The following is a 15303-nucleotide window of genomic DNA, read 5'->3' as shown; positions in this document are numbered from 1 at the left end:
AGAGAACTTTTTTTATCAAGCTAACCTCAAAGTGTAAAACAATCTACACAAGGCTTTCGGTCTCCTCTTCGGGGGGAGAGCCGATAATTCTATCGAATTCATCAACGAATACGACGACCGAAAAACATATAGATTAGCAGTTAAGAGTAATAAAAGAAAAAGTAACTCAGATATGGAAGACAAGTCTTGTAAGAAAAATCTATTGTGTGCGTAATGAAAGCTGATCGGACTGGTAAGAATGTAGCTATCGCAGAAAAGTCAACGACGCCGATCAAGCTTATTACATCTTATTATCAAAATGACAACGAAGGCCTGTACATGGTATGGGTACAACCGGCTGCTTTGTTGGAGAATAATAATTCCAATCGAGCTAATAGATTGAGTCTATTTAAAGTAGGAAAATTGATGTACAAAAAGTTTAACAGCATAAATTATATATGCAGCAAATCTAAATTTAAAATAGAGGTCAATCAAATTATCAAACTTACACGAAGCTAACCTGTTAGTAAAGGAAACAACTTTTGAAGATAATGGCTAGAAAGCTTTCATCCCCAGTAACAGACTATTAAGAAGAGGTTTAGTTAAAGATACCGATGAAGACATTTCTGAAGAAGGAATCCAGGAATCTCTAATTTCGGAGTTTAAAGTTCTTAAAGATTTAACAAAAGAAATAGAGATCCAAATAGGCAAGAGAACGATCCCAAATGGATCCCTAGTAAATCCGTTGTGATCACCTTTTCAGATCAAAAATTACCGAAAGAAGTATTTTTACACAAATCAAGATTGAGGTGGAACCTTATATGTTACTTCCAACTATTTGTTACAACTGTTTTAGGTTTTGGTCACTCAAGCACTAACTGTAAAAGTAATGCTAAATATAGTATATATGGTGAACTAAAGCATAACGAAAATTGCGCTATATACTCCCCTAAATGCGTTAACTGCAAGAACCACACCTCTACGAATAAGGAGTGTATTGTATATTGCAAGGAGTACGAGATTAAAAGATTAATGGCTTTCGAAAACATGATTATGGGGGACGCGAGGAAGCTAGTGTAAAATAGTTTTCAAGAAAACCTTTAGCTCGAGGACAGAAGAGTTTTCTTTTTTAAAGGAGAAGTTATTTACTCCTTATAACGAAGTTATCAAGGGTCAGAAAAATCAGTGCCAATCTATTAAGCAAAGAACCTCCAATCAATCTCACAATCAATCTTCAGTTAACCAGTTTTATAAATTTCAAAGTGCAAACAGCGAACATTTTATTGATAATAGAGATCTAATTCCATCTTCAAATGGACTGGCCATACTAAAAGATGTAAGAAATACTCTAGAAGATCACCAATGAAGAAATTGAAAATCAAAGTTGTCCATTGGATAAAGAAGCTCCTACTTTGCAAGAAAATTAGTTCCAGAACTTTCGTCCAATCCTCAAGGATTTAACGAATTCATCCGAATTCAAGTCAAGTAACAGCGAATTAAAAAAATCCCTTAGTAGGGAATTTCCTAATCTTAAGAAATCTTTTAAGACTTATCTAAAACCGTCTAAAGAAAAATCAAATCTCAAACAAATTTTTCTACGAAGAAATAGTCTAACTAAAGTGTTAAGTATGAATAGTCAAATTAGTTAATTTAAAATTCTTCAGTGGAATTGTAGAGGTCTGAGAGGAAAAACTTACGAACTGGAAAGGTTTGCCACTGATTAAAATATCATCATGCTAGTTGAGTCCGACTAGTTTAAAACGGACCAGATTCATTTCCATATCAATGATTCTAAAACTGTCCGTTTTGATAGATTAACTGATAGAGGGGGAAGAATAGCATTTTTGGTTAACAAAGATTTGATTTTCGATTCTATTACATTAGATTTTAATCCTAAGGCTATTGAAACAGAGGTCATCTCAATATCTACTTCTAATGAATGTATCACTTTAGTATCATCGATCATTTGCGAAAAATAACATCGCTGATGAGTGGTAGACTTTTCTAAAATCAGTAAAGAAACTGGGAGACAAATTCCTCATTGGGGGTGACTTAAATGCATATTGTTTGGATTTCGAAACATATTAGCCTTGGTTGGCCACGCAGATTGTAAGTGTTTTCGAGATACCGTTGTCGCCGAATATGTAGGTATTCAATAATAGTCTTCACTCGTGTATATATTTACGTTTCGCCATTAGGAGACCGCGTGATTGCCCACATAACGCCTCGTGATCGGGCTCGACTCCGTGCTTCGTTTCCGTGGATGCGGGGAAGAGTCTAGCTGCCACTGTCGAAGGAGCGTGTACGCTTTTCTCGAGCGCGTTCTACCGATTTTCGGTAGTCTTTTGTATTGCGTCGTGTACGCTTCTCTCGAGCGCGTTCTACCGCATTACGTTAGTCTCTTTTGTAGTGCGTGGTTTGTGGAATGAATGAAGAAAATAAAGTGTTCTCGATTGAAATATTTTGACATTCTTTCATCCACCTTTCGTGCTTAATAATCGCGATTAGTCGTAGTAGTGATCTACGCAGGTATGTCATCACGGACCAGGCAATTCTCGGAACGCCATAGGCATCCCGCATTAGTGCGACTTATCGATGCCTCTTGATTTCTGCGTTCAACATTTGGTCCTTCGAGCCGGATCACGTGATGATTAATCCTATCTAATCTGCGATAAAAAATATTGGAAAAGGGGATTAATTGCTATAATGCCACGTGTGCAATAGCGTTGGCTGCTTTATAAAAAGGAATCGCGTCGGACGCTACCCGCCGTTTCCGTTCACGAAAGCAAGCTCGTGACGTCATCGAATTTTCAAGAAGCGTGAATAGATATATCATAAATTCGAATCGCTTCGTAGATGACCGTGTACAGCCCCACCCTTTGCTGGCAGTTTAGCGACACCGCGTGACTGTGTGCCAACCATTCTCCATTCGTGTTGACGACCGGAAGGAAAATCAGCCTAACCATATACAGCATTGTATTGCAGTGGAGAAACGGAACCGTAAGCTGACTTAGGAGTTGGAATTTAATTGGGAGATATGGAAGAGACTGACAAGTCGAAAGGTCCTCGGACTAGAACGCAGGGTGCAATTAATCCACTGTTGAATGTGCAAAGGTCAAATTTGGATTCTTTCTACCGCATGTGTGCATCTGTGAATAAATTGCCCACTTCTCCGTCGCCAACGACGATTGAAAGGAAACTCCAGTCGATGGGAACATTTTTTGAAAATTGTCGTAAGATTCACAATGACCTTATAATCCAAACAGACGATGAGGTGACTCATTATATTAGTGCTGATGAATTTGGCATCGCCGAATCACGATATTTGGAGGTGATCGACTTCTTGACAAGCCTGCAGGACAAGTTGGCCGCAATCTCATCTACTTCATTCTCCACCACTACCAGTGCATTTCAGCCCACTCCGCAGCGATGCAACTTAGAGAAAATTACGCTTCCCATGTTCGATGGTGATTATAAAGACTGGACTCAGTTCAAGGACCTGTTTGAAGCGCTTGTATTACGTGAGACTACCTTAACAAATGTACAAAAATTATATTATTTAAAAACCAGCCTCTCTGGTTCAGCCTTGGCGTTGATAAAAAATATCGCTGTTACAGATGCTAATTTTACAACCGCGTGGAAAATTATTTCGGATCATTACCAGGACATTCAAATTATGACATTTTCTCTGATTTTTCGAATGCTTAAATTAAAACCTGTTTCGGGAGAAAATGCTTCTGCTTTAGAGTCCTTGATCGCGCAGACTAGAGAAATTGTCATGTCGTTAGAAAATATTGGGCAGTTTACTGCAGATTCTATTTTGGTGGTAATGACTCTGCTTCGAGTCGATCCTCAAATACGTAAACATTGGGAGGAATCGATTGGTAAACGAGATAATTTTCCCGCGTATCATGAGCTAGAAATCTTTTTAAAAAATAAGGTTCATGCGTTATCGGTCGCACAAGCTAAATCGGGCATTACATTGTCTTCCGACGTACCTTTATCTAAGGGCGGTAAAAGCAAGAACGTTGAATCGAAGCTTACAACTCATGTAAGTACGGCTTCACTAACATGTTACTTATGTTCCCAAGCACATTCGGTTGCAAGTTGCTCAAAGTTTAAATCCTTAACTGCAGCGGGCCGCCTAGATTTCGTTAAATCGCAACGTCTTTGCTTCAATTGCCTTAGTAAAGGTCACATTCCGTCGACCTGCAAGCGTAGAAGTAGCTGTACTAATTGTAAGAAGAGGCATAATTCATTGTTACATGAAGCACTTGCGCAGCCGCAGTTGGATGCTCGCAATAATCTAATAGATAAAACTGCATCTGAGTGCAGTTCTGTGATGACGCCTAAATTAAATCCCAATGCACCTACATTTTCTACCGCGCATTCGGGTTGCTTGAATTCTCAATTAAATAGAGCCGCTCTAATTGCTACTGCGTGGGTGCGAGTGCGCACAACTGCGGGAAACGAACAATGTTTACGAGCCATAATTGATTCGGGATCGGAGTGTTCGTTACTTTCCGAGAGGGGCTCTCAACTATTGCGGGTACCTCGCTCGGAGTGTTCGGCGTCGATTTCCGGGGTCGGCGCCACTGTCTCCGGAGTGGTCAAACATGCAGCTCGAATTCAGGTGTTACCGCCGGATTACACGGGTGATCCTATCTTTGTAGAAGTATTAATTTTACCAAAACTATCTAGTTATGCACCACGTCGGTATGTAAAGTCGAGTCATTGGCCACAGCTAAGTCAATTGCAGTTAGCCGATCCTGATCCATGTGGTAATCATCCAATTGACTTGATACTTGGTGTTGATTGTTATGATAAACTAGTTTACGCTGATCGATTTAAGTTCCCGGGTGGACCTTCAGCTATCCGTTCGGTATTTGGATGGTTATTACGGGGTCCTATAGAGGACGCAGCCGCTAGTCATCACGTTTCCGTGACGTCGTTACACGTCACCTTTAATAATGATTTAATTCGAGCTGTAGAACGCTTTTGGGAAGTGGAAGAAATTCCCCATCAAACGCATTTAACGGAGGAGGAAAATTATTGCGAAAGGTTGTTTGTCGAAACCACGACCCGTGATCAAGACGGAAGGTTTACGGTCGCGTTACCTTTTAAAACCCCTCCTCCTCTGAATCTTGGAAATTCCTTAAAAGTGGCACAAGCCCTGTTCATCAGAATGGAGCGCCGGCTGGATCGCGATCCGGAGTTAAAAGCCGAGTATTCTAATTTTTTAAACGAATATGAGCAACTCGGTCATATGTGTCCGTATGCCCCCTCTTCGCAGGGTGAGGAAGTTTATTATATACCTCATCATCCCGTTATAAAACCGTCGAGCTCGTCTACAAAGGTACGAGTCGTATTTAACGCGTCGGCTAGAACGGATATTGGTAAGTCTCTGAACTCTACCCTCCTTGTGGGCCCTAAATTACAGCAGGATTTACCGGCCATTATATTACGTTGGCGTCAACATAAATTTGTCTGCTCCGCCGATATTACAAAGATGTTTCGGCAAATTCGAATACGAGAGGAAGATACTAAATTTCAATTAGTCTTGCATCGATCTCCCTCGACCCATGAAGTGACATCTTATCGGTTGCTAACAGTAACATATGGAACCACCTCTGCTCCTTACCTAGCTCAGCGGACCTTAATTCAGCTTGCGGATGACGAAAAAGCTAACTATCCATTGGCGAGTGCCATTGTCATCGAGAATACCTTTATGGATGACACCTTTTTCGGATGTTCATCGATTAACGGTTGCCGGGAACTAAGAAATCAGCTCATTTCCTTATTTGGTCGTGGAGCCTTTTCTTTGCATAAGTGGACCTCCAATGCTCCTGAGTTATTGGCAGATTTACCGAGTAATTTAATTGAGAATTCTCAAAACATAGCACTTCAAGAGGACTCCTATGTAAAGGTTCTAGGAATTTATTGGGATCCCGCTCGTGATGTTTTTGCCTTTCGCGTTGATCCTGAAATTCCTCAGTGTCTTAATAAAAGAACCTTTTTATCATTTCTTGCAAAATGCTATGATCCCTTAGGGTGGTTAGCTCCGGTCATTGTTGCAGGTAAAATATTAATGCAACAAATTTGGACACTATCAATTGCTTGGGATAGTAAGTTGCCTGATCCAATCTTCCATGATTGTCTCTCATTCTGTGAGGATTTGCAAAATTTAGCGCAAGCTCATTTGCCCCGCTGGCTCCAAATCTGCACCGTTACATGCCACGTCGAGCTTCACGGTTTTGCCGATGCCTCAAAGAAGGCCTATGCTGGAGTGATCTACTTGCGAGTGGTTCGAGAGGGAACAAGCGAAACATTTCTTCTCACCAGCAAAACCAAGGTGGCTCCACTTAAAATTTTGTCCATTCCGCGGCTCGAACTAAACGCGGCGGAATTATTATCACGACTTTTAAAGTGGGTTGCTTCCGCTTTACGCTTGAATTGTGATATTCCGATGTATGCGTGGTCAGACTCCACCGTAGCCCTTGCGTGGATCCGAAGCCCTCCATCAAATTGGAAAACTTTTGTGGCAAATAGAGTATCGGCCATTCAATGTCGATGTCCTACAGTTCAGTGGCGCCATGTTCCGTCCGAAGATAATCCAGCGGATCTAGCTTCTCGTGGGCTACGCGCTTCCGATTTGATAAATAATACTCTTTGGTGGCATGGCCCTCCCTGGCTCGTCTCGGGAGACTGGCCATCTCTGGAACCATCCGGAAATGAGGAAATTATTGAATTGGAAAATTGCAAAAAGAGCGTACACGTAACTTGTAGTCAGGATTGGGAGTTAGCTTCTCGGTTTTCTGATTGGGGTAAACTAATTCGAGTTACAAGCTTAGTTTTACGATTTATTTCTCGACTTCGCCGACAAGACGGCAAGGAGATCAGTCCCCTTACTTGGAAAACCCATGCCAAGAACCTTTGGATTAAATATATGCAATCTCAGACCTTTGAAAAGGAACTGGAACTTCTAAAAAGGGGTGAAAAGCTTCCCCGCTCTAGTGTTTTGGCAACTATGAATCCCTATTTGGATAAGGAAGGGATTATTCGCATGCAAGGACGATTGCAGCATTCTCCACTGAATTTTAAACAAAAATTTCCGATCATCCTGGCTAATTGTCCATTAGTGGTTCTCCTGGTTCGGCACGCTCACCTTCGCTCCTTGCACGGTAACAATGCATTAACCGCGCGCCTTTTACGTGAAGAGTCGTGGATTATTAGGTCCAAGTTAATTATACGTTCGGTCATTAATAATTGTGTGATTTGCACGAGATATAGGGCGAACTTAGGTCAACAACAGATGGCACCCCTTCCCTCCATACGGTTTCGTTGTGAGCGTCCATTTTGCAGTGTGGGTATCGATTACGCTGGGCCTCTATTGGCCAGGGCACTGCCTGGTAGAGGACATCACTCGAGGAAAATGTATATCGCAGTCTTCGTTTGTATGACTACACGTGCAATACATATAGAGTTGGTACATGACCTTACGACTAACGCATTTCTTGATGCTTTTCGTCGCTTCATCTCACGGCGTGGGGTTCCTGCCCAGCTTTTAAGCGATAATGGCACCAATTTCCAAGGGGGTCAAGCCGAATTAGCTAAAAAATTTCGTTCGGCTCTACGAAATCCGGCTGTGGAAGCTAAGATGTTGGAGTACGAAATAGAATGGCGCTTTATTCCGCCCTCTTCGCCCCATTTTGGAGGAATGTGGGAGGCCGGAGTAAAATCCATAAAGTACCATCTTCGTCGCATCGTAGGAACTCACACGCTAACGATTTCGGAATTAGAAACATTATTATGTCAAATCGAGGCATGCGTTAACTCGCGTCCTATCGCCGGTTTCTCAAACGACTGTGATGATTTGAGTTATTTGACCCCGGGTCATTTTTTAGTCGGTGCTCCACTTCTGTCATTGCCTGAACCTTATATTCCTTCGGCCATTTCCACTAGTCTGAAGCGTTATCATCTCGTCCAACGCATGCGAGATCGCTTCTGGAAGGTGTGGCAATTAGATTATATAAACACTCTACAAAAGCGTTCTAAATGGCGATTAGCCCATCCGAATTTTAGGGTCGGAGACCTCGTCCTTATTAAGAATGACAACTTACCGCCCTCGCGTTGGGCATTAGGTAGAATTACCAAATGCATTCCTGGTAAGGACGGATTAGTCCGCGTCTGCGAAATAAAGAGCGCATCCTCGTCGTTTTTGCGGTCCATCCATAAATTGTGCCCTCTTCCGGTTAATGCGATGGACGATAGTCCCACGGCGGGCGGGACTATCTCGACAACTAACATTAAGCGTTAACTTAAGTGTTAATTTTTAAGGTACGCGCCCTTTGCATGGCGGGCGGCAAATGCCTTATTATTATGTTATTAGCTACGCTTATGTAATAATTAATATAAACTGTTTGTACAAGTAGATGTATAAGGATATTTCGCTTTAAATGAAAGCGAGGCGAGCGGAATGTTTGGATTTCGAAACATATTAGCCTTGGTTGGCCACGCAGATTGTAAGTGTTTTCGAGATACCGTTGTCGCCGAATATGTAGGTATTCAATAATAGTCTTCACTCGTGTATATATTTACGTTTCGCCATTAGGAGACCGCGTGATTGCCCACATAACGCCTCGTGATCGGGCTCGACTTCGTGCTTCGTTTCCGTGGATGCGGGGAAGAGTCTAGCTGCCACTGTCGAAGGAGCGTGTACGCTTCTCTCGAGCGCGTTCTACCGATTTTCGGTAGTCTTTTGTATTGCGTCGTGTACGCTTCTCTCGAGCGCGTTCTACCGCATTACGTTAGTCTCTTTTGTAGTGCGTGGTTTGTGGAATGAATGAAGAAAATAAAGTGTTCTCGATTGAAATATTTTGACATTCTTTCATCCACCTTTCGTGCTTAATAATCGCGATTAGTCGTAGTAGTGATCTACGCAGGTACGTCATCACGGACCAGGCAATTCTCGGAACGCCATAGGCATCCCGCATTAGTGCGACTTATCGATGCCTCTTGATTTCTGCGTTCAACACATATCATGGCTCATAGAGTAGTAGTCATATATATAATTGCCAGAATTGAAATATTATTTACAACTTTACTGATCAGGAGGATTTCATTATTATGAACAATGGTAATCATACTCATATTTCAGGACCTAACTACACTGGATCTTGTATTGATCTGACTATCGTGTCAGCATCGTTAACTCTCGACTGTGATTGGGTGATTGAATCTGATAACTGGAGGAGTATGGCCACTATCCATCTCTATTTTTTTAGACGTCGTGGCGGAATATTCCAAAATCTCAAAATAAATTCAACTTAAAGAAGGCAGATTAATCTAAATTCAATGAATTCTAGGAGGCTAATATTTACTCCTTTAATTCTATCGATTTTCTTAAATCTCATGTTTGCTCATCAGATATTCTTTTCTAATCAGCTTAATTAATGAAAGCTTAGAGGTTTCTTTACCTAAGAAAAAGATTAATAAAGGAATAGAGCAGAACAACTCATCCAATAAGACGAAAAAAAGAATTCCGGCAATATGGTGAAATGAAATCAATTTTATTATTAAGAACATTGGAGTTGGAGAGAATAAGGCGACAGTTACGGAAGCGTTTAAGCATGCCCCATATTTCCGGAGTAGATGTTAGGTGGTGGTGATTGATAGTATTTCTTCCAGCCGCTACGTTTAGCTTTGCGCAGAATACGCCGACGTTGACCCATCTCAGAGAGATAGCACACGTAATTGTCCCATGTGGGAATCTGCTTGAAAGTTTTAAGGGCTCTGCTGCGGACATTTACAGCCGTAGTACACTTCAGCATCCACCAAGGGGCCAGCGGAAGGCCCCTGTTAGTGTGAGATGAGTGATTGAAAAAGCAGGGACGATTCTATGTTGAATTAGAGTGCGAGAACCTTTCGAAGCTATTAGAAATCAGTTCGAAGAAAGTATCATATTGAGTGAGAGGATTGTTAGGCTCAATAGAGTTGATGGACTGAAAAATAGTGTGGGCATTGTCGTTAAGATACTATTTAATCTCAGACCATTGAGATGAGGTAAGATTGAGCTTGTAAGAGAAAATATTGATAGATTTAATTAAACAATTGACCGAGATCTTGATAGAGTGATGATTACTTCCGCAAAGATCAGAGGAAATACGTGTGTTGCATAAAGAAACGATGCTGGGAGAAGCCAACTAAATCAATGGTGGACGGATTTCTGAGGAGGAATGAAAGTAGGCGTGAATATGGGGTTGAGAATAATCAAATGCTGGTCGTCAATACCCTCGCAAAGAGCGTCCGGTGGTATTCGTTCGAGGGGTTTCCCATAAAAGACGATGGGCATTAAATTAATTCTTGCCGAGAAGAATGGCTGAATCATTAGTCCCGATGAAAGATGTAAGGTAAGAGATTGCTCTACGCGAGGCAGATAAATTAGGGTGTCTGTAAGCATCGATGATGACGAGGTAAGAGTTGTTAAGAGAGAGCCGAATATCGAGTGTCCATAGTAAGGTCCAGGTTGGATGAAAGATCCAAGGTGGAATAGGCAATGAGATTGCGAATAAAGACAAGCATACCTCTTTTGTCTGCTATATTCGCGTCAACACGGATGCAGTCAAAAGCCGCAAGTGCGGAAATCGTGGTCCCCCTTAATACATGTTTCAGCTAGAAAGATAATATCAGAATGCGCAACCATATTTTCGATTTCAGCTTTCTTCCCGGATACTCCACTGCATTAGGACACGGACCCGATTGCGCACCGACCCGATTGCACATGGACTCGATTGCCCACCGACCTGATTGCACACAGACTTAATCAGACGCAATAGCGATCGTAAAAAGGGGGAAAATATTAGTAAATGATGAAAAAACATAAATAAATGTATATATATATATCCACGCGAAGCGACTCTCACCCTTCCTCCCCTCCTCTGCAAAGAGGCGCACAACCTCTATAATTGTACTGTTGTTGAGATTAGAAAATCTGTCATGTAGGCAGTGAGATGTATAGACTAGTACTTATCGGTTCAATAGTCGCGAAGCCAAGTTACGCCGCCCTGAATAAAAAAATAATAACATATCCTACCCGCTTAGGGCCTAATCGCCTAGAAGCTACAACGTAGACAGTATCCGCTTGGAATATTTCTAATCCATGAAGACAGTGGGACATATAAGAATAGTCAATGTGCAATTGGGTTGTGCGCAATCGGATCCGTGCGCAATTGGGTCGGTGCGTAATCGGGTCCATGCGCAATCGGATCGGTGTGCAATTGGATCTGTGCGCAATCGGATCTGTGTGCAATCGGGTCTGTGTGCAATCGAATCCATGTTCTAATGCAACGCTGTGAATCCGATCGAGTCCGTGTTTGATTGGGTCCGTATTCAATCGAGTCTGTGTTCGATCGCGTCTATGTCCGATTGGGAAATACTGCCATGTCCGATCGATAATGTGCGCAATCCCGTTTCAAAAAGATTCTGACCAGAGAATTTCCAGCATATGCGATTTGCCGAAGATCTAGGAAGCCAATTTATAAGCTCTACATAGTATATTATTTATTTGTTTAATGTATTGTATATCTTCGACGCACTGACAAATGATAAAGAACCCCATTCACATTGAGTCAAAATAATCGTATTAATAAACATAATAGTCATCATTGGGCCAATGCCCCATGAAGAGCCAGAAATCTATTTAAGAATATTAAAAAATTTTGTTGTCTTACGCTTGAGTTCGACCAAGTGATCTCTCCATTTTAGACCTGAATCCATAATCAATCCCAAATATTTGATCGAGTTAGAAAACGATATAATCCTGTCATTTAATTGAATATCTATTGGAATTAAAAATTTCCTGTTTCATGGAAAATTGTAAATTGCGTTTTATCTATTTCTCTCTCTCTCCAAAGATAAACTCCAATGTGCTCAAAAGTGCCCCTGTTATAACTTTTACTCATTTCAACGAGCGTGTTAGAATGAGTAAATGCTATAGTGGAAGCATTTTAGAGCATGTCAGAGCATACGACGCGAACAAACCTTATGTGTTCGGTATATAGAGCCAAAGATGAAAACTATGGTGATTCGGCGATGAGATATGTTAAATTAAGTGTAGAGAAAGAAACTTGTGCCAAATCTGTGTAAAAGTTTGTCCAGAGCATAAAGTCAGAAATAAGATGTACACTGTCTCAATGATAGTTAACGAAGAAACTGAAAAAGTCGAATGTGTTCAATGCCAAGACTGTGCAGCTTCAGCAGTAAATTATAAATTAATGGCTAAGAAGAAGAGTAAATTAAGATTAATATAAAAATTGTACGTAGGCTGCTGGAAAAGTTTCTGCAAACAATATGAAAAAAAACATGTAAAATTCGGTAAATAGCTTTATTGTTTTTCGAAGTATTCGCCCTTAAGATCGATAAATTTTTGCACATGCTCGAACCAATTTTCGAAGCATTTTTTCTAAGGCTGTAACCTCAAAAATTAATGAACGAAATGTTTCAACAGCTGCTTCAGGCGACTCAAATCGCTCAACACGCATCTTATTTTTAATGTTTAGGAATAAAAAGAAGTCATTAGGTGATAAATCAGGTGAATACGGACAATGAGTCATCAATTATTACTGGATAAAAAATCAACGGTTTGACGTGCTGTGTGACAGCTAGCGTTGTCATGATGAAGGATGATGCGATGATTTCGGTTTGTTCTACGCAATTCATTTATGACTTCTGGCAAACAAATTGTTGTATACCAATCAGTATTTACAGTCCTTCGATCCTCTAAAGCCACGGTTGTCACGGTATAACCGAAGAAACAAGCAATCATTTGCTTGGCAGCACTACGTGAACGAACAACTTTTGTTGGTTTCGTTTCATTTTGAAATACCCAAACAGTGGATTGTTTTGTTTACTTTTGAGCTCATACGAATAGATCCATGTTTCGTCCCCAGTAACGATATTGTAGACCAAATTTGACCGACCTCGGTTGAATTTCTTGAGCATTTCTTTGCTCCATTTAACACGAGCCTGTTTTTGAGCTTCGGTCAAATTGTGTGGGATCCAACGACTGCAAAGTTTGCGTACGCTCAAGTGATCATGCAAAATCATATATATTGCTTTCATGTAAATGTCTAAGGATGCCTGAATCTCGCGATATAAATATTATGCCGGTCTCGCTCAATAATTTCACGCACAGCATCAACATTAGTGGCAACAACAAACGTGGATGGACGACCTTCACGGAATTCATCACTAAGAAAGATACGTCCACGCTGGAATTCGACAAACCAATTCGACAACCAATTATAAACAGTCCTATTGGATGGTGCTTCATCCCCAAAAGCCAAATGAAGTCGATTGATGCATTGTTTCGGAGTTAGATTACAATTGTAATCGTAAAAAATCATTGCTCGAAAATTTTCACGCGAAATTTCCATTTTCTTACAAAATAACTTCTTTTAAAATACTATGCAAACAAAACTAGTTGGCTTGGGTACAAACTGTCAATTGAATTATAGGTTAAAAACGTCTAATTTTACGGATATGATAGTAGCAGAACGTTGGCGCCACTGGAAGTACTAACACATCGGTCAATAAGTCCCCGGTCTAGCAAAGAAAACACAAGTGTTACATAAAAATTCGAATTTATTCATCAATATAGTTTCCTTTTAAGGCAATACAATCAGTCCAACGCCTTTCCAAACGTTCGATGCCGGTTTTGTAGAACGATTTTGGCTGACCCTCAAAATACGCATCAGTTTCGGCGATGACCTCCTCATCCGATCGAAATTTCTTCCCAGCGAGCATTTTTTTGAGCTCAGCGAATAGGAAATAGTCGCTGGGGGCCAAATCTGGCGAATACGGTGGGTGCGGGAGCAGCTGGAAGCCCAACTCGTTCAATTTAACCATCGTTGCCATCGACTTGTGACACGGTGCATTTGATCCACAGTGAGCAAACGCGGCACCCACTTCGAACACAGCTTCCGCATCGACAAATGATCGTGTAAAATGGTAAAAACACTTCCCTTGGATATCTTTACGATGTCAGCAATATCATCCAGCTTTAATTTACGGTCGGACAAAACCAATTTATGGACCTGCTTGATTTTTTCGGGGACAACTGCCTCATTTGGGCGACCAGAGCGGTGTGCATCGTCGGTGTCCGTACGACCGCGTTTAAAATCAGCATACTAGTCGATAATTGTTGATTTGCCTGGGGCAGAGGTGCCATAATGTTTGTCCAACCACTGTTTTGCCTCAACGGTGTTTTTTCCCATCAAAAAGCAGTGTTTAATGAGCACACGAAATTCCTTTTTTTCCATTGTTATGAAAATAACCAAATTAGCGTCACTAAAGCTTCAATAACTCACACAATAATGATCCGAATGACATATACATTTGACAGTACGCCTAAAAGGGTCTGTTCTTTCGAACCACTATGTACTTTTTGTGTTAGTGGCGCTCTCTATGTGTCAGACCGGGGACTTATTGACCGATGTGTTATATTGCAGAAACTTTTCCAGCAGCCTACATATGATTTTCTAGATGTAAACATGCCATTGCTTTTTTAATGTGGATTTATCACTGGAGCGAATCTGCACCGACAGCAACGGTTTGTTATTGAAATAAGTGATTGGCACAAGTAGATGCTAATGTTAAAAATATGAAAGTTACAGATTTACTGTCATCGAAGAAGTCCAGATCTTCCAGATAATAATACAGTTCTGCAAACTGTTTTAAAAGAAATGGAAAAGAAAAACTTTAATTGTTAACTTTCAAGGCATTTTTTATGCGCAGAATCACACAAAGATTTATCGATTCACCCTCTTTTGCTAAAATATTCAAACGCATTCACATTTAAAAATGTTAACACTGTCATCAATTTTGCAAGCATTAAAATGACAACGAAAGCATGTAAAAAAGTGGCAAAAAACACAATTAATCAGAGTGAATCCATTTTATGGAAAGAATTAAGGTATGGACGAATAACAGCATCACGCATATAGGAAATAGCCCACTGCAAAACAAGCCATGGTTCTTTAACGGAACAAATTATTGGTTCATGTAAAATTAAAGATACCGATGCTATGAAATATGGAAGACGCTTGAAAATGTTTATACAAAAAGTGAAAAAAGGATTTTTTTGTATGGCCAAACAGATGACTTTGAAGTGTCACAGAATATTGTAGTATTTTGCATCGATTATGAACAGTATGTAATAAAAATTATTAACGAGGCTATGAGTTTTTGGAAACAAATCATTTTTTCTTTACTCATCAGTGGAATAAAAAAATAGAATTAAAATGTAATTTTTTATTGTATATATAT

At 40.6% G+C, this 15303-nt stretch overlaps 1 protein-coding gene and 1 pseudogene across 1 annotated transcript; both read left to right on the top strand.

The window, feature by feature from the left end:
* Positions 1-3016: 3016 nt before the first annotated feature.
* LOC108752096 lies at positions 3017-8296 on the top strand. The gene has a single exon (XM_018492710.1). The coding sequence runs from the start codon at positions 3017-3019 to the stop codon at positions 8294-8296; it is 5280 nt and encodes a 1759-aa protein (XP_018348212.1).
* A 3695-nt stretch (positions 8297-11991) lies between these two features.
* On the top strand, positions 11992-15164 carry LOC108752095 (annotated as a pseudogene).
* Positions 15165-15303: the final 139 nt, after the last annotated feature.

Source organism: Trachymyrmex septentrionalis, unplaced genomic scaffold (assembly GCF_001594115.1).
Source record: "Trachymyrmex septentrionalis isolate Tsep2-gDNA-1 unplaced genomic scaffold, Tsep1.0 scaffold54, whole genome shotgun sequence".
NCBI classification, from domain to species: Eukaryota; Metazoa; Arthropoda; class Insecta; order Hymenoptera; family Formicidae; genus Trachymyrmex; species Trachymyrmex septentrionalis.
The sequence above is the reverse complement of the archived record's forward strand: the minus strand, read 5'-3'. Positions and strand labels throughout refer to the sequence as shown.